Genomic DNA, 19,936 nt, shown 5'->3' with positions numbered 1-19,936 from the left:
ATTTTACTTGCACTGAGGCGCGAGCGTCTTTTTAAAGATGTCTTTCCGTCCGTGTTTCAGGATGCGGCAAATGTATGGGTCCCCGGGTGGCCACTATCGCTCTCTCTCGTGCGCAAGAGTGCATGCTGAGGCTGCGTTCGTGGAGGGTTCATACTCCTAAGAGAGTGTGACCCTCTTGGATGGCGGAGACGGGTTTCGAACCTCCGGGAACGTTACCCCCTTTTTTCTGTTGCGGAGCCCCGTTAAAGGTGCGGTGGCAAAACTCTGGAAATCTTATCTCTGTATATACGGTGCTGAATCGGTTAGCTGGTTCGTCCAGTGACTCTCAGCACCCCCATCCACAGCCAGAGGTGCCGTAAGTGATGGGTGGCACGTGTTCTACGCGCTCTCGTCCTCTTTCAGTCCTCAAGAGGATCACAGCATCTGTCACAGCATCGGAGAGGGGGTTGTCTATTCGGTCGCCGACTCGAACCCACTCCCGCCTTCGGGTTGGGTAGGGGCTCCCGTGCTCGACCCCGAGTGGCGGCCATGTACGCTCGGGAGCGCGGAGACGGTCTATGTGGAGCGGAGACCTCCTCCCCCACCTCCACCGTCCCGCCTAGATGATTGGCACTTCGGGACTGCAAGAACAGTCCTAACCTTCTGTGCCTTTCTTCCCTGGGTGCATGTTGGTTGACACGGTCGTGGAAAACTCGTTTTCCTCCCGGAACCGACCGTTCAGCCATCACCTCTCACCTCTCCTGACGGTGGGGCCGCCTCCCCTCACAGACCCACGGGCTTGTGAGAGGCGGCCTCTGCCGTGCGCGCCATGGAGTTGATGCAGGTCCACCAGGCTAAGGCACTGAAGGATCTGCGCAGGTGAGGTCACGGTCCGGCAGCTAAAGAATCCTGTGTGGCTCTGACCTGGCGCTACGGTGAAGGCTGCTGATGTGCACGTACTGCGTGCGGAGATTGCTGTCCTATTGGCGAAGGATGCGATCGAGCCGGTCCCTCCAGCTGAGATAAAGTCGGGGCTTTACAGCCCTTACTTCATTGTACCCAAGAAAAGCGGCAGGTTGCGTCCGATCCTAAATCTGCGTGTACTGAATCAAGAATTCACAGAATGCTGTTCAAAATGTTAATGCAGAGGAGCATATTTTAATGCATCCGCCCACAGGATTGGTTTGCAGCCTTCAACCTGAAGGACGCGTACTTTCATGTCTCCATACTCCCCCGACACAGGCCGTTTCTCCGCTTTGTGTTCTAGGGGAGGGCATATCAGTACAAAGTCTCACCGTTCGGGCTTTTTCTCTCTCCCGGTGTCTTCACGAAAGTTGCGGAGGGCGCACTGCATCTCCTGAGAGAGAGAGCGGTGTTTGCGTTTTGGCGTATTGGCTCATAATAGCTCAGTTTTGTCAGATGCTGTGCACACACATAGATCGTCTCGGTCTTCAGGTCAACTGGGAAAAGAGTAAACTTTGCCACGTGCAGAGGATCTCTTTTCTTGGAATGTAACGGGATTTGGTCAATTTAACAGCACGTCTCATAGAAGCGCATATTCAGTCAATTCTGACTTGCATTTAACATCTAAAGGCTGTATATCTTGCGCTCGTTCGTTTCATCAATGTGATTCGACGCTTAAGATGTATTAGTGCGCACCGACAACACTGCGGCTGTAGCGTATATCTATCACCAAGGCAGTCTGCGCTCTCGTCACCTGTGACATCTCGCCCCTCATCTCCTCCTCTGGAGTCAGAAGTATCTGAGGTCTCTTCGTGCCATTCACATATCGGGGTCGCTGAACACAGTGGCAGACGTGCTCTCACGAGCAGCGCGCCCCGGCTAGTGGCGACTCCACCCCCGGTCGGTTTAGCTGATTTGGAAATGTTTCGGCAGAGCGCAGTTAGATCTGTTTGCTTCTTCAGAGACAACCCATTGTCGCCTGTTTTGTTCATTATCCGAGGGAACACTCTGCGTGAATGCACTGGCACACAGCTGGCCGCGGGGTTTCCCCCCAGTAAGCTTTATTGCGCAGACACTGTGCAAAGTCAGGGAGGATGAGGAGCGCATTCTATAAGTTGCGCCGTACCGGACAACTAGGAATTGGTTTTACTGAGTTCACTCTCCTCGCGATAGTCCCTACCTGGCTTATTCCCTGGCACATTATGGCACTCGCGCCCCGATCTGTGGAACCTCCATGTGTGGTCTCTGGACAGGCTGCATCCTTCTTGTCCTCCCTCTATTCCTCCTTGGGACCTGTCTGTGGTGCTGAAAGTTTACAGGATGCCCCCTTTGAGCCTCTGCATTCTGTAAGTGTAAAGTTTCTAACTTTCAAAACTTTAACACTCTTTGCCTTGGCTTCGGTCAAAAGGATAGGGGATCTTCATGCATTTTCGGTCAACGATTCGTGCCTACAGTTCGGGCCCGCTGAATCCATTTTAATACTGAGACCCCGCCACGGCTACGTGCCCAAAATTCCCACTACTCCATTCAGAGACCAAGTGGTGAACTTGCAAGCGCTGCCCCCGGAGGAGGCAGAGCCAGCCGTGGCTTTATTATGTCCGGTGCATCGCTACGTGTGTATGTAACTCGGATGCAAAGCTTTAGAACCTAAGAACAGCTCTTTGTTTGTTACGGTGGTTAGCAGAAGGGGAATGCTGTCACCAAGCAGAGGATGTCCCATTGGATTGTGGACACTATTACCCTTGCGTATGAAAAGCAGGGTATTCCTTGCCCGTTTAATCTGCGTGCACATTCTAGGAGATGGCTGATGTTGCGGAGCTTCTGCTGTAAGCCTCTCACTAGATGTTTCCATGTGAACCTGGGTTAGGTTAGGCACCCGCATTGCGCCCCCTGTGGGTCTCTATGTGTGTATTTCCGTGGACATTCTTACCACATTCCCCTAGCGGAGCATGCTCCGCGTTCCCCTAGTATGCTTTAAGCTCTCATGATCTCACCCATGTGGTAGACCCCTAGAGGGTAGTTCCGCAGCGTTCTAGTCCTGCCTGATGAGTTCGCTTTCCAGTTCGCCTAGTCACTGTCATGGGTTAAGGAACAGGTAGTGACTGGCCTTCTGCAGTAAGCCTTAGCATCCGCCCCCTATGTGGAGGCCGGAGGGCTTTTGCAGGCACTGGAAGGTTTCAGCTTCTGTGGCGCTTTGGTGGGTTTTCCCAATACGTCGGTCACGACATGACGTCGTAGTGACTGACTGAAAGGGAACGTCTCGGTTACGTATGTAACCCTCGTTCCCTGAAGGAAGGGAACGGAGACGTCATGTCCTGTCACCACAGTTCTGTTCCATTGCTGAATTAGGCCGTGCACTGTTGCCAGCTTTCTCAGCGAAAAATCAAGCTAATACCCGAGCGGCGGGGCGGCGCCGTCAGATGCAAATATCTGCATGCCAAGTTCATTGGCGTGTTAGTAGTTCTCGAAGTAGATTGGTCCCGCGAGGCGCGTTCCCAATACATCGGTCACGACGTGACGTCTCTGTTCCCTTCCTTCAGGGAACGAGGGTTACATACGTAACCGAGACGTTACTGTGCATTAATTCTTTCTGCCAAATGTAGAGTAGGCACATTTCACAATAGAACTTTGAAAATATATTTTTACAAACTTAGGCTATATAATTTATATTCTTATACAATCTTAAAATAAATCAGTTAAGATATAACAGAATTGTAAACAATTGGCTTTTGTGCTGAGTAAAATGTCATGAGACTGAGTGTCAAATATAACAAAAAACAGATTCTTTTGTTATTGTTTCAGTCTTCACCTGTGGTGAACCTCCCTAGAGTTGAAGGTGAGTTATTTCTGCAAACAACTTTCAGAAGATTGACTTTAAACCTGATTTGAGCATATTCAAATATTTGGTTAAATATGCTAAATTTAATAGTGCTGATTGTTTTTGATATTAACTAAATAATCAAACTTCCCACAATGCAAAACCCTTCCTGTCTGTATGGCCTGTGCCCAAAATGGCTGATTAAGTTAAATGAAACACAACCTTAATTTTTATTTCAAGTTAATTTCAATATTGAGAGTGAGGAGTTGTCATCATGGTACAGAGCCCCTCCCCCTTTCCGCCATGTTGGCAGGATTCCGGTGGCAGAACATGATTGTTTACGTGTGTTCTTAGCTCGGTATTAGAGTAGTTTTTTGCAGTTCTACACTGTTATACCATGCCTCGCAGTTACTGCTGCGTTAAAAACTGCTCCAGTACCTCACACGATACATATGGAAAACATACGAACAATGGAATTCAGTTTTTTAGGTTACCGAAAGGAGACACCGTTATGCATAACAAAGACATCTCAAACAATGGCATATTTGCATTAAAAATGTCATAATTGAACGAATGACACTTACAATTGTCATAAACATGCATAAAACCTCCTTTATATTCATGACATGTGTCATGTCATAAATAATTATGTAGGTTTAATGTCATTGTATGTGTCATCACCTAAATATTCTACATCAAAACATGTTGGAAACGTTTGTGTACATTGAACATCTCGTTACAATCTAGCGTTTAGAAACCGTCGCAGTTAATTACTTTGTCATTTTGGTCAAGAAGTGTCTGCTAAATGCAACGTGATTACAATACACTAAACGCATGTGAAGAAACTTAAGTTACCTTTGCCAGTACAACGCTGTTTGTGAGCTTGTTCCTGTAAGGTCCCTTTCTTTCGCCTTATCTTTTTGTACTGCTTTATTCCTTTTCTTTATCGTATTTGTAGATCGTCTCTGTCCTGCCGAAATAATAAATTAGAGAGCTCTGGAAGTCGCGCCTCTGTGAAGTTGCCCCTGGCAACCGATAGCGTCTCCTACCGTCATGACCGACCGGCTCAGACCCCGCCCAAATCGGCACGTGACTACTCATTCTCAATAGACAATATATACAGTATATACACTGACCAAAATTATAAACGCAACACTTTTGTTTTTGTCCCCATTTTTCACAAGCTGAACTCAAAGATCTAAAACTATTTATATCAAATACTGTTCACAAATTTGTCTAAATCTGTGTTAGTGAGCATTTCTCCTTTGCCATGATAATCCATCCACCTCTCAGGAGTGGCATACAGATCACTAACACAGATTTAGACAAATTTGTGAACAATATTTAAGAAAAATAGGCCTTTGGTGTACATAGAAAAACTCTGTGATCTTTCAGTTCAGGCATTTAATTGAACTATAAAAAAGGAAACAAAAGAATCACTAATATTTATCAGTGCAATAAATCAAATAAAACTAAAAAATAAACAGTGTGTTGCTCTAATGTTTCTTTTTCTCCCCTGTAACTTCAGCCGTGGTTCTGTTTGGGGAGCCCATACGATGGGAAACAAACTTACAGCTCATCATAGATGTCCTTCTTACCCATGGGAATCTTAGCAATGTGTATGAGAGCACACATTCTTCTCATCTGCCACTCTTAGCCTGTAATATGGATCTAATGTGGATGGCAGAAGCCCATTCACCAAGGTATTCAAATCTCTTCTGTACACAGTTTAAGATGCAGATTTATTTTACTGTTTTTAAGAGCTTTAGCTTAACAGTTTAAAGGCCACAGATGTTGTTTATGCATATGCAACACAGAAATCTCAATCAAATTCGCAACAAAACAACCCTTTCAAGACCGACTGTAAACAAATTCTGGAGCAGTTCACTATGGGGCGGTTTCCCGGACCAGGACCAGCTTAATCCAGGACTAGGCCTTAGTATAATTAGGAAATATAACTAGTTTTAACAAACATGCCTTACTAAAAACATTACCTGTGTGCATTTTGAGGTAAAACAAAGGGCACTGATGTATTTAAAGATATGTCAGTGCAAGTTGTTTTCAGTTTAGAGAGCTCTTAAAAGTGTTTAAGTCTAGGACTAGTCCAATCCCTGTCCGGGAAACTGCCCCTATAAGTGTGAAAGCAATCCAACCCAACGGACCAATGAACAGGCTGTCGTATTGTTATTTTAAACACAAACACCTGATAGCTCTTTGGTGACTTCTATTAACAAAGTCTGGTGAGTTCAGAAATATTGCCTTGTGAATGTGAACCAAACCAAGATTTATCGATTTAACCTACAGTTTCGGAACAAAGCAATCGATCTACAGGTGTGAAAACACCCTTAGACATCTAGACGTAGGCCTGCCCTGCATGAAAAGTTGTATGTTTATGTAAATGAAAACTAACTTATGGAAAACGACCACTAATAGGAGACAAATTGGAATAGCTACTGTAATATGATCCATCTTGTGTCAGTGATCAAATTACTGAGGAGAATGTATCTTTGCTGTTAATAGTTTTCTCGTTTTGTATGACAGATTTGGGCATGGCACTTTCATGGTGTGTTTGGAGAGCATTTATAAGAAGATCACTGGTAAAGATCTGAAGTATGAGGCACTTATGGGAAAACCCAGCGAACTGACGTACCATTTTGCTGAGTATCTGATTAGGGAACAAGCTGCACAGAGAGGCTGGAGAGAACCAATCAGATCCCTCTATGCTGTCGGGTAAGACACATATTTAAACAGGTTCTTTTAACCTGTGCTTTTAACAGTTGTTACATTTTTTTCTCCTTAATTTTTCTAACTTTTCAAGTTTGTTTGCTTGTACTGCAGTGAGAACACAGAATATTCCCCAGTTTCAGTTTTGGGGTCAGAATTTCTTCAGTGCAACAACTATTAAACATTAACATACAAAATTAAGCTTGGATTCTTAGCCTAAACTGTGTGAGAAATTAACATTTCATTAAAGAGAATATAATCTCAAATCTCAAAGGGGATGAGGCCCCCTATAGAAATGAGATCCTGAGGTTGTCAAAGTGGTGTTCAGCCAAGAGGATTATTAACATTGCGCAGAGGATCATTGGTTGCACTCTTACTCCCCTTAAGGATCTTTACAACTCTCGCTGCCTTGGCAAAGCCTTGAGGATTGAAAAATACCACTCTCACCCTGGTTCCCATCTGTTCAAACTGTTGCCCTCTGGTAGGCGCTACAGATGTTTAAAGTCACGGACAAATAGACTCAAAGGTAGCTTTTTTCCCAGAGCTATAATTGCATTGAACACACGTATGTTCTGAACACCAGGCTGCATCTGTTTCCTACTGTTCCTAATTTATTAGTATGCATCAATCCTATCCGTTTTTATTCTATTCATTCTTAGTTTTAGCTTAAATATTTTTAATTGTTTACTATTTCGTGTTATGTTTTTATTACTTGTATGTACTATGCACCTTATGCAGAAGCTTTGCAATTTCATTGTATGGAGTATAAAATGACAATAAAGACAATTCAATTAAATTAAATTCATTAAAGGGATACTCCAAAATTCAAATATCAAAAATACCCCAATGTTTTAGTTACTCTCAAGCAACCCGAGATGTATACAGTGGTGTGAAAAAGTGTTGGCCCCTTCCTAATTTTTTTGCATGTTTGTCACACTTTAATGTTTGAGATCATCAAACTAATTTAAATAATATTTAAAGATAACACAAGTAAATACAACATGCAGATTTTAAATGAAGGTTTTTTTATTATAAAAGGAAACAAAATCCAACACACATCTTTCAAATGAGCACATTTGGAATTACATTTTAGTAACTGTCATTGCTCTTCCAAGCCTTATAATGGCAGAAAACAGTGATCAGTTCTGACTTTAAACAAAAAAGTGCATTCATACTTCACAGATGTACTCTACATGGCTCTAATGGGTTAATAAAGGTCTTCAGCAAGGTTCGTACAACTTTCGGAAAGATTTCAACCATGTGTACATCATACGGAGCATGGGTAGACCTTACGTATCATATTTCTTTTATGGGCACGGAAAAGCGAGAACGTCTCGGTTACGTATGTAACCCTCGTTCCCTGAAGGAGGGAACGGAGACGTCACGTCGTGACCGACGAATTGGGAACTCGCTTAGAGAGACCAATCTGCTTCGAATACTACTAAAACGCCAATGAACTTGGCATTGAGATATTTGCATAATGCTGGCGCCGCCCCACCAGGTGCGTATATAAGCCACAGGTGAAAATGTAGAAATCAGCTTCTTTTTCGCTGAGAAAGCCGGAAAGTGTGACCGGCCGATAAACAGCAGGGAGCAGCCCTGTGGCGACGGGACGTGACGTCTCCGTTCCCTCCTTCAGGAAACGAGGGTTACATACGTAACCGAGACGTTCCCTTTCAGTCGGTCACTACGACGTCACGTGGCTCCCCACCCCATGTTGGATGCATCTGTGTGTACAACAGCATGCCAATAAATCTGTTTCATGGAAACCCCTGCTCTCAGAAACGCAGGGTCTGACCACGGGGTGAATGTTAGACGACACGCAGGTGTAATGGTTACACTGTGAATGCCGGCGCGCCACGCTCTCCTCGGGACTCGATCGTGAAGCCAACACTGAAGCGGTCTCATATGGAGCAGCCCGAGCAGTGTCACGGCCGCTGCTGCTGCCATATGTCCCAGGAGCTTCTGAAATTGTTTCAGAGGGACCGCGTTCTTCCCTCGGAAAGAACCAAGGGAAGTCAGAATTGATTGGACGCGCGCTTCTGTTAAACGTGCCGATAAATCGATCGAGTCCAGTTCCATTCCTGTAGAAACGACAACCACCTGCGTAAATCCAGAAGGGACATCTCCTCGCAATGAGAACATGCACCCCCAGCGAACGCAGCCTCTGCATGCTCGATGCCCAAGCATGAAAGACAGCGCTCGTGACCGCCCTTTGGACCCATGTACTTGCCGCATCCAAGAACACACGAAAAAAAGCCATCCTGAAAAGGACGCTGATCTCCGGTTATACGAGAGAGTGGCTGCCTTTAACAAGGCACAAAGCTCTCTGTATCACTCTTCAGGGAAATTCACTCTAGATGCTCAGTTGATGATGCGCACAGGGATGAGCAACGCACTCACTAATAACTCAAAAAAAAAAAAGATGCTGAGTAGTGGAAAAACTGTGGCGTCCGCTGTGGTACTGCTTGTCCAACCAACTTCAGCAATCGTTTCCCACCAGAGCTGAAAGTAGCTTCTCAGTAGCAGATACTGCCGGCTTTCGAAGCGATAAAAAGCTGATTTCTACATTTGCACCTGTGGCTTATATACGCACCTGGCGGGGGGGGGGGGGCCAGCATTATGCAAATATCTCAATGCCAAGTTCATTGGCGTTTTAGTAGTATTCGAAGCGGATTGGTCTCTCTGGGCGGGTTCTCAGTTCGTCGGTCACGACGTGGCGTCGTATAGTGACCGACTGAAAGGGAACCAAGGACGCTAGAAGTCACAGGCATCACTTCATGTGACAGCTTTGTTTTATATCAAGACTTCAACAATGGCACGAAATAAGTAGTGTATTTTTGTATGTAAGGAGAAGTAAGCCAGCCTTATAGAAACAATGGATATAGTTTGTTTATCCAGGGTAGCAGCGGAGTTTTGCGCATGTGTTTATTTAATGCTGGATTTTGTCAAAAAGTCCTAACCATAAGTTGCATGCGGTAAGTAAAGGGGGTTGCACACCAGACGCGTCGAGTGTCTAGGACAACTCGGAGGTATCATAACCCGGAAGTGCACATAGGGCTAGCTTAGTCAGATAGCAGATAGCTACTTCAATATGCAAAATATATGTTAACAGCCAATGTTAATTGTTAATGATTTGGGACTAATATGATGTTATTTAATGTTAAAGAGCCAGTAAGATGACAATTTTAAGCATCCAATCACTTTTTATAAGTCCCGGACAAACAGGTTTAAATGCATGCAAGGTCAAAAACAGTGTAATTTTCTCAAAATATAAATTTAAAATTACCCCATTTCTCAGAGATCCCCAAAAGATTTGTGTGAAGCCGTTCAATGACTCAGTCTGCCTAAACCCCCTTTCAGTATCCTGCTCTGCTCTGATTGGTCAACTGACAGAGTCTCCGTACAGACCACAGATCGGTGGCACAGACCAAAAATAGTGCAACATGTATTGACGTAGTGCTAACATGATTTTACTGAGAAGACATTATCGACATCAATACACATCATTCATCATTAATCCAAGCAATAAAAACGACGATAGAAACTAACATTTTACACTCATTTAAGCATTTATGTAAGAGAACCGGATCATAGCAAAACCGCAAGTGCAGCATAAGCCGCTTGCTAACATGACTCTCTGACAGTAAATACACTCCCTGACAAAAGTCTTGTCGCTTATGTACAAATTGACCTAAAGTGTTGCTAAAATATATTTCTAATCAAGATTTGTTTTCAAGAAATGGCTAATTTTAATACCAAAAGCTTTTGTAATAATGTTTCAGTGCAAAACGAAACTGTCAAAAAGTATTCTTATATTCACAGCTTGGTAAAGACCATTGAGTCAATTTTTGCAAAGACATAAATCTTGTCGCCTTGTCATATAAGGTTCATCTGTAACTAATAATGGATCAATTGGGTCTTAGGTGTGTATAAAAAGACCCCTAGTACACTAGACCTTCACATCAACTGCAACTACACCTCTGCAAACATGCCTAAGATTCACTCTGAGACTAAAGTTTTGATTATCAAGAGGCTGAAGACCAGATCCACTGCTGATGTGGCAGACACCTTCAATGTGTCTCAGCATCAAGGACAGAGGATAAAAAAAGATTTGAAGAGACTGGAGACGTTTTTGACAAGCCCAGGTCAGGCAGACCCCGCAAGACAACTGCTCGAGGGGACCGTTTGTTGGCTTGAAAATCCAAGGTCAGCCAATTTTCCATTGCAGCAGATCTCCACAAGAGCTGGTCACCTGAAGTCCCTGTGTCAACCAGAACAGTTTGTCGGCTTTTGTCTCGAAATGGCCTCCATGGTCGAAACAGTGCCCAGAAGCCAGCACTAAACAAAAGACAATTGAAAAACCATGAGGCATTTGCCAAGGCCCCCAGCCTGCTAAAAGGATGGACACTGGTAAAGCAGAATGTGGATTTTTGAGATTAATCTTCTGTTCAATTACACCACGGTCACCTCAAATACTGCAGGAGACCTACTGGAACCCGCATGGATCCGAGATTCACCCAGAAAACAGTGAAGTTTGGTGGTGGAAAAATCATGGTCTGTTACATCCAGTATGGGGGTGTGCAAGAGATCTACAGGGTGGAAGGCAACATCAATAGTCTAAAATACCAAGAAATCTTAGCTACCTCTTATACTCCCAACCATAAAAGAGGCCAAATTCTGCAGCAGGATGGTGCTCCATCACATACTTCCATCTCCACATCAAGTTCCTCAAGACGAAGAAGATCAAGATGCTCCGGGATTGGCCAGCCCAGTCACCAGACATGAACATCATTGAGCATATGTGGGAGGAGATGAAAGAGGAACCATGGAAGATGAAACCAAAGAATATTGATGAACTCTGGGAGGCATGCAAGACTGCTTTCATTGCTATTCCTGATGACTTCATATATACATTGTATGAATCCTCGCCAAACCGCATGGATGCAGTCCTTCAAGCTCATGGAAGTCATACAAGATATTAAATTTGGATCTCACAGCACCACTACTTAATTTGCTGAAATATTGTTGTATTTGCAGTAAATTTGCTCAATTTCTGTATAGGCAACAAAACTTTTGTCTTGCCAAAATTTGACCTCTCTGTCTTGATTAACTGATGAAAATTTTTTTGTGTAACTAATTCATTTCAGTGCATTAAACATCATTTGGTGGGTTTTAGCCTTGCATATGAGCTATTTCTAACACCAATTGATTAAGTAAAAGTCAGGTTAATAGCAGGTGTTTCTACAAAATAGATAAGCGGCAAGACTTATGTCAGGGAGTGTAGAGTTTAAACAACGACATCATTCATCATTAATCCAAGCAGTAAAAACGACGATAGAAACTAACAATTTTACACTCATTTAAGCATTTATGTAAGCTAACTGGTTCATAGATCTAAGTGCATATGCGCTAGCCGCTTGCTAACGTGACTCTTTGACAGAAAATAGAATTTAAACAATGACATCATTCATCATTAATCCAAGCAGCAAGTGCATGCGCTAGCCGCTTGCTAACGTGACTCTTTGACAGAAAATAGAATTTAAACAATGACATCATTCATCATTAATCCAAGCAGCAAGTGCATGCGCTAACCGCTTGCTAACGTGACTCTCTGACAACAAACTCATTCATCATTAATCCAAGCAGTAAAAAACGACGATAGAAACTAACATTTTACACTCATTTAAGCATTTATGTAAACTAACCAGGTCATAGCAAAACCCTAAGTGAGCATGCGTTACATTAACCGCTTGCTATCGTGACTCTGACAGTATTTAAAGAGTTTAAACAACAATATCATTCATCATTAATCCAAGCCATGAAAACGACGATAAACATTTTACACTCATTTAAGCAAGTATGTAGCTATAATCATACTTACAGGTTGTGGTTAGGAAACACATGTTGTTCTAAATAAAGTGGGTACTGAACCATCTTTCATTGCCAAACGTCTAAATCCCTCTGTTAAAAATTCATTTTAACAACTGATTCTTCACAGCCAGACACGTTTAGTATATCCCTCCTTGAAAAAGTCTCCTTTGGTAGTGAAAACAACACAAACTGAAAAAACAGCGTGATATGTTTTCACACTAACTAGCTGTGGGCAGGTCATAGTTTTCGTTTCTCCCACGGGCAAGGCTGTAGGCGGAGATTAGTATCTTGTGTGACATGGAACATTTGTGTGACGTGGAAAAAGTCAGGCAGGAGATCCAATCCATATAACGACTTGTTTCAGCTATTCAGAGTCGACTCCCTGCTTTAGAAGCCAGTAACTTTATTAATCGTGCACTTTTTGGTTCAACTAATTTGCACATTGTTTACAGGATGGACAGGATGGACAGCTACATGACACACTGCAATACAGGCCAGTTTCGATTTTGGATCTGTGTGGCTCTTTAAACTATGTGAGTGGTGCTCTGTGGTGCGACAAGGATTTGAGCAACTTCCTGAGTCATAGCTGGGCACCGCAGACTGGCGCAACCTGTCGGCCCCGGTGTGCGTATACTCATAGAAAACAATACGGACTACCGGCACATCCGGGAACTTGACTGTAAATTTCGTCACCGCCCCTTTTTGGGGGAAAACAAACTAGACATCTCATAGACTTTAATACAAAATAGCGGAACAAAGCAAACGTTCGTACACAACCGGCAGGCGTAAATAGCTTAAGAAATCACTCAGATTAAACATGTCGAGTAATTATCTGTCCACCCTGCCTGCCACAGAGCGTGAAAGATACATTAACACGTTTAATTTGGTCAATATAAAAACATTTCCCTTTCATTCTCACAGTGTCAAATTTGTGTACCAGTGATTGCTGGACGAAAAAGTGCACTCAGTACTGTAAATATAAAGACATAATATAAAAATACAAAGTAAATTTCAAATACGAAGTAAAATCATTCACTGGCTTCCCTGTTGACTCGATGAGTTACGAGTAAATGTACGGGTAAGACATCTCTGGCCAATTGGGAGCGTTGTTACACAAATTTGACGCTGTGAGAATGAAAGGGACATGCTTCCACATTGACCAAACCAAATGTGCAAATGCATCCTCCACGCTCCATGGCAGGCAGGGTGGACAGACAACCACTCAACATGTTTAACCTGAGTGATTTCTTAAGTTATTTACGCCTGTCGGATGTGTATGAACGTTGCTTTATTCCACTATTTTGTATGGAAGTCAATGTGGAGTCTAGTTTGTTTTCCCCCAAAAGTGGGCGTGAACCTGTTCAGAAACATTCTATGACGTTGCGCCAGTTGTGCATAACTTCGGCGCGTAAGTGCATATAATGTAAATTACATGAACATGTAGTGAATCATAGTGAATCCAGTGTTGCTTGATCGTGACTCGTCCCTCCCGCAGCACGCCCCAGCTGCAGTCAGTTCTAAAAAATTTTAATCCATCACTAGCAGTTTTTTTTAAGTACCAGAACCACCGTAGAACCGGAGGTGTTTCTCAATGTCAAGGAATGTCAGAATTTCGAGGATGCTACGTCATCGACATCCATCGAAGGACCGTTCCAATGTCGAGGATCCTCGGAAGTCCTTCGTTCAAAAAATATCCCATATACAGGAAAGGATGGATATGTGTATCCTTTGTGCTCTTAAGTCACCCACAATCTTATGTGTGCAGCACCGAAAGCATCACTGACGTAATAAGTGCACTAGCCTGTTCCATTTATGTGTTCTCCGAATGCTAAAGATGAGCCTCGCTAGCCTCTGAAGTCCTGCCAAGGAAGTATCCTTGACATTGAGAAACACCTCGGGTCTCTACCCGGAACTGATGCGTTTCACAGGTTGTCAGTTGGAAACTTCGTAGACGCAACAAAAAGATGCGACGAGCGCTAATGCGGGGTACTTAACTCCACAAATCATTAAAGATGTGCAAATCGCGTACAGAAATAATTTAGACTTAAGGCAGATCACTGAGAGAACGAGTGAAGTGTCATGATGAAACGAGGAAACAGATTAAAGACTGACACCTGGAATCATTTGAGTTCTTGCAGGTGAGCTTCAGCTTTGCTTGCGTTTGCATTATGAGTGTTAGTGTTGGAAAGCATATTTTGCAGCGATTTTTGTGTAAGCATACCAGTGAACACCCCTGACCACTCGGTGAGTTTCACGTCTTTGTAAACGAAAGTTTAATGCATTTTAAGAAGGATTGTTCCAGTGCACCATTAAACCCATCGTAGGACTGGGAGGTGAAACACAAACACCCGAAAATTCTCGGGGCAGCCACATATGTTGAAATTTCAGTCAAAACCGTTCTATTTCATCATAAACAATCTGAAAACAGGGCTTTAAGTGTAAAATACCGAACCTGTCCTTTAACTTTATGAATAAAATAGTGTGTTAAATTAGGATTTTTTTATGTTTTGGATTGGTACAGAGAACTAGAGCCCGAAGCCATTTGTTTTGAGAATAATGGCTGGCTGATGGAATTATTGGCTGGCTAGCCGGCTCAGCCAAAACCTAAATGGCTGCTGCAGCCGTCAAGCAGCTGCCCCTTCATGTCTACAGTGTTATACTGATTAACTAGATCTCAATCTTTCCAAGCAATGAGAAATTGAGACTGAGAAAAACGTCTCGGTTACGGATGTTACCCTCGTTCCCTGAAGGAGGGAATGGAGACGTCACGTCGTGACCGACGAATTGGGAACTCGCTTAGAGAGATATGGAAGAAAAATAATGACAAAAGTTTTTGAATTAAAATAGCCTGTTGAATTGTACTACCTGAAAAAAATGCATTGTATTAACCGTGCTTGAATTTTAATGCATTGTATTTTTATGTTTTTGAATTAAAACAGCCTGTTGAATTGTACTACCTGAAAAAAATGCATTGTATTAACCGTGCTTGAATTTTAATGCATTGTATTTTTAGGTTTTGCATTTTTAAGGGCTGAAATTCAACATGCGTGTATATTTTCTGTATTAAAAATTCAATAGTCCATATTCACATTTTAGATTTCACTTTAAAATATTCGGTCTGTTTAAAAATACAACGTAAAATATTCAGCAGGCAATTTTCAGTCCATTTAAATTCGCGTCCAAAAATTCAAGTCCAAAAATTCAGTCGTACAGATTTCAACATTTACATCCGGAAACTGCAGGAAACGCAGTAGAGTACCGAGTATAATCTCATCTGCTGTTAATCGATCTGACCAGCAGGTGGTGCACGTGTTCGCCAAGACTTTGTACATGTAAGATGATTTATTCACTGCAACAGTAATGAATGTTGGCTTTTACTACAATAAAACTATGGATTTTTTTGTAAGGAAGATAATGGTAAAATTTAGAATGGTTCCTGTTAGACAGAAGTTAAAGTGTTTGGGACAGTAGGTACAGACAAATGTTCATGCATGATATATAACATCTTGTATCCTTGCGGCATTACAGCAAGAGCAAAAGGACAAAACTCTGACAAGTATTCATCACATATGTACAGACATATACAAACACACTCATGCACTCACAGGAGTAGTGAAGTTACATAGCACATTCAATTTTTACACTCTTTTATTACCCCCGGGTCCAGTGGACCCGAACACCACATATGTAATATAAATGTGTAGGAGGGTGTACAGTGTACAGTAATTATAAAGTTTTTTTTAATGTTCTTCATAGAAAATAAGCCAAGGCCAGTGAATCTGAGGTTGAAACAACAATGAATTGCATAATTTTTTATGAGCCGACTTCAAATAACATATCAATCCACTTCAGAGGTATGACTTTATGAATAAAATGAAGACGTTCATTTGATATCGCAAATGAAACTAATTGCAGGCTTCTGAAAAACTTAAAAATTACCCTCAAACTCTTAATTCTTAATACTTAATACTTAAACTCTTTTACTGCAGTAATAATATTTTAACGGATACACTTTTAATGTAGGTTTGAAAGGAACCTAAACTGTCATGTGTCAATCATCAAAAAGCATAAACGAGAGTCCCGTGCCTCCGCGCCCAACCGCAATTCTTCTGGCATCTCTCCTCCTCATCTCCTCCTTCACTGCACATTGTTTTCCGTCTGTTCTGTTACTTGAACTTGGGGCTCGAGCCAGACCAAGATTCGAGCTGCCTTCGAGAACAGCAAGCCAAATTAGTTTACCGTTATTTATTAAGACTAAATGTGCAGGCAAACTCGTGAAAAAATGAAAGTAAAGAAACACAATCTGCCAAAATATGGTTTTACACATCTATAGAAAATACACTATAAATAAAGCAATTATTAATGTTCCTAATGGTTGTTTGTTCTTTACTTCGTTACACATTTCGCAAAGGAGGGTTTTCAGAACTTCTAACAGCAACTTAGCTACCCTACAACCCTCTCCCAAACAACACCAACACCCCCCCCACCCCTGGGTTGCGAATTTTTTTTAAAGGTTGGGGACCCCTGCACTGAACCGTAGTCCCACCCTCATTTTAGAAATCGCTTCCATGCTTTTATTCATGCTTTCAGGAATTAATGAAGTTTATACCGCGTTAAGCTTGTACTTTCCTAACTGGAAAGTGATTTACATTGTCATGTTTACGTAATATTTATTTTTATATGTATTTATTATATTTTAATAATATAATAAATTAAATCCGATGCAACTTTCCGTCGTGCATTTAAACATTACATGCAATTTTAAAGACTTATTTAATAATAACATATTAACCAAATATGTAAAATTGCATTCAGCCAAAGACAAAAATCAAAGAATCTGTGTATTCTCCTCTCAAGTTGACACAGTAACGTCATTTAACTCTATAATTTTTTTATTAAAATTAAGGAAATTCTCCACACTGTAAAAATAATTCAGTTGCCTTGTAAATATACCTAAAATAAATTATTAAAGTAACATAATAAAATCTCTTAAGTCACATGATTTTCTGAGTTGGACAAACAAAAAAGGACTAAAATTTGAACAGATATTTTTTTGTGTAAAATGTACAGACACTATTTAGGTGTAAATTAATATCTTAGAATTTAACATCAGCTTAAAAATAAGTAAGATTATTAAAAGCTGCACAAATATATAAATATAAGTTTAAAAAACAATGGTTTTTAATCAGCAGCAGAGGAAATTGTGCTCCTTCCAGGACGACAAACACCTAAAAAACTACTCAAAAATCCTGGTAAGTTGTGAGTTCATGAATATTTACACTTACAATGTGTACTTTGTTAATGAAATATTGGCTGCCCTTGCGTAAACAGCATAAAGTGTATTTATCTGAATACTTTCGGGGTTATACTATAGGCTACGGTCCTTTTATCTGTAATTGGCTAACAGCTTTCTGTGCACATACTGCTAGAATAATCGTTTATTTTACGTATTTAGGTCACCACAGTTGTGCTATTTAAACGTTTTTTTTTTAACTCACAACATGCGCGTATGTTTATGTTGGTAATGGCTGTAGGTGTGCAGGTGTGATAGGTAGTCCGGACTTTAGGTTTGTTTCATCTGGACTGTCAGTCATGATGAAGAATAAAACATTTCACTGTTTATGACCGTTTAATGAAAGAGGAATATTACAGCGGAGCTGTACAGAGCTCAAGCGCTTATACGGGCATATTGATCATCTCTTCTTGGCTTTATTTCCTCTATTTTATTCTCTTTATTTGTGTTAGACGCGTTTTACTCGCGCTCTGCGCTCGCAACTTCTATCACTAAAGATGTGCCGCCCAGACCCGGCGCCAGACACAAATTCACGGACGGGCATTTCATTTTTTAGGGGGGGCACAAATGAGAGCAACGTCACTGCAATGCATAATATCATTAGTTATGCATTAAGTGGACAAAAAAGCGAGGAAGAACTAACGTACCTCTCCATTAACGCAATACGGAGAAGTCGTAAAGATTGGACCTTGCTTACTGAAGCAATCTAAACGCAAATAAAACACGTCGCAGGGCTCGACATCAACGCTTGTCCGGTTAATATCAGAGACAAGTGGATTTTTTAAAAGGCCAAGTGAAAGATAATTTTACTTGCTCGACCGAACAAGTAGCCTAGTCTGATTAAAAAAACGGCAATAACAATCACCAAAACAGGATGATGATTCTGCATCCTTTAATCAACGGCGACCGAAATGTGACAGATTTAATGACAGTTCACTACAAGTAATTAATATTAAGCCACTTACATTTTAGACGCAATGTTGACTGTTTTTGTTGTTTCAGCAGCGAAAATAGTGAAAGATAACAGCAGAACCACAACGTGTCAGTCTCACTGCAGGCAGCACTCAATCGTGTCTTAACATTAAGCGGTGGCGCGCTTAGCAAACAACCAAACATTTCCGCGCTCACTACTGACAAACCAATCAAATTCGTTTAAAATATATATATTTTTTTAAATCAGACCAAACACATTTTTATTTTTATTCATGAGTTATATGTGTACAAAACAATAACTTTTAATTAATAACAGTGGCCTATTGATAAAAACATGGAGCTGGTGAACAGGTGAAGGGAGACCGCAGGTTCGTCCAGGGCGGGCACTAGTGACTCACAGGGCGGGCCCGGCCCCCTAAAGCCCGCCCATGGCGCCGGGACTGGTGCCGCCTCTCCGCCAAGCTTTGATCTCACCCGTCTCATCATGACTCTGCTGACTGCACACGATTAGGTCAATACAAAATTAAAAACATGTTAATTGAAACAACTTTATCTTTAAAATGTGTGCAGGATGCTGTATGATCCACCTGTCGGGATCAAGAAAGAAGAAAAAGGTGCTGCGATTTACATGCTGTGATTTGAGAGACCTCTTAGAGTTTATTCAGCTCATTGTTTTTGTAACATGTACTCTATTTTCATTTTCAGAGCGTGTCGTGTTGAATGTAGACTTAATATCATGTGCTTTACTTGTGTTTAATAAAACAAGGCGTGTACAATAGCTTTGTTTATCATTGATAATTGATGGTCCATATGAATTAAATTCACTTTACATTAAGTAAATAGCCTACATCTATTTTTTAATAATATTCACAAAATTTTCAGCTATACGTAACATTGTTAAGTATATTTACTTATTTTTTAGTAAACATCAGTTGGAATTTATATTGAATTCTGATATCCTATTTTTTTGTTGACTTTACTAATAATTACCATTGCTTTGCTTTAATCTTTTTGATAACTCAATTTATTTGTGTTTGGAAATAAATATAATTATTAAAATCTAGATTTTACAGCTATAACATGTTTTACCAAGTAGAGTAGATCATAGTTAAACTAATTACAGTGCATTAAAAAAAAAGATGTTTCAAACACGTAGGGGTGGTTTCCCAGACAGGGATTGTCTTAAACCAGGACTAGGCCTTTGTTTAATTAGGAAATATAACTAGTTTTAACAAATATGCATTACTAAAAACATTACTGGGGCCCGTTTCAGAAAGGTGGTTAAGTGAAAACTGTGAGTTTGTTAACCCTGAAATAAGGGAGTTTTCCGTTTCAAAAAGGGAGGTAGGTTA

At 41.4% G+C, this 19,936-nt stretch overlaps 1 protein-coding gene across 1 annotated transcript in view; it reads left to right on the top strand.

The window, feature by feature from the left end:
* Positions 1-19,936, top strand: part of LOC129427878 (haloacid dehalogenase-like hydrolase domain-containing 5) — a 134,879-nt gene that overhangs the window by 98,430 nt on the left and 16,513 nt on the right. The window contains exons 5-7 of the mRNA XM_055184649.2: positions 3,745-3,778; positions 5,289-5,463; positions 6,302-6,490. Coding sequence (XP_055040624.2) covers positions 3,745-3,778; positions 5,289-5,463; positions 6,302-6,490 — 398 coding nt within the window. The remainder of the gene's footprint in view (positions 1-3,744; positions 3,779-5,288; positions 5,464-6,301; positions 6,491-19,936) is intronic.

This window comes from Misgurnus anguillicaudatus, chromosome 14 (assembly GCF_027580225.2).
Source record: "Misgurnus anguillicaudatus chromosome 14, ASM2758022v2, whole genome shotgun sequence".
NCBI classification, from domain to species: domain Eukaryota; kingdom Metazoa; phylum Chordata; class Actinopteri; order Cypriniformes; family Cobitidae; genus Misgurnus; species Misgurnus anguillicaudatus.
Note: the sequence above shows the minus strand (reverse complement) of the source record. Positions and strands in the feature narration are given on the sequence as shown.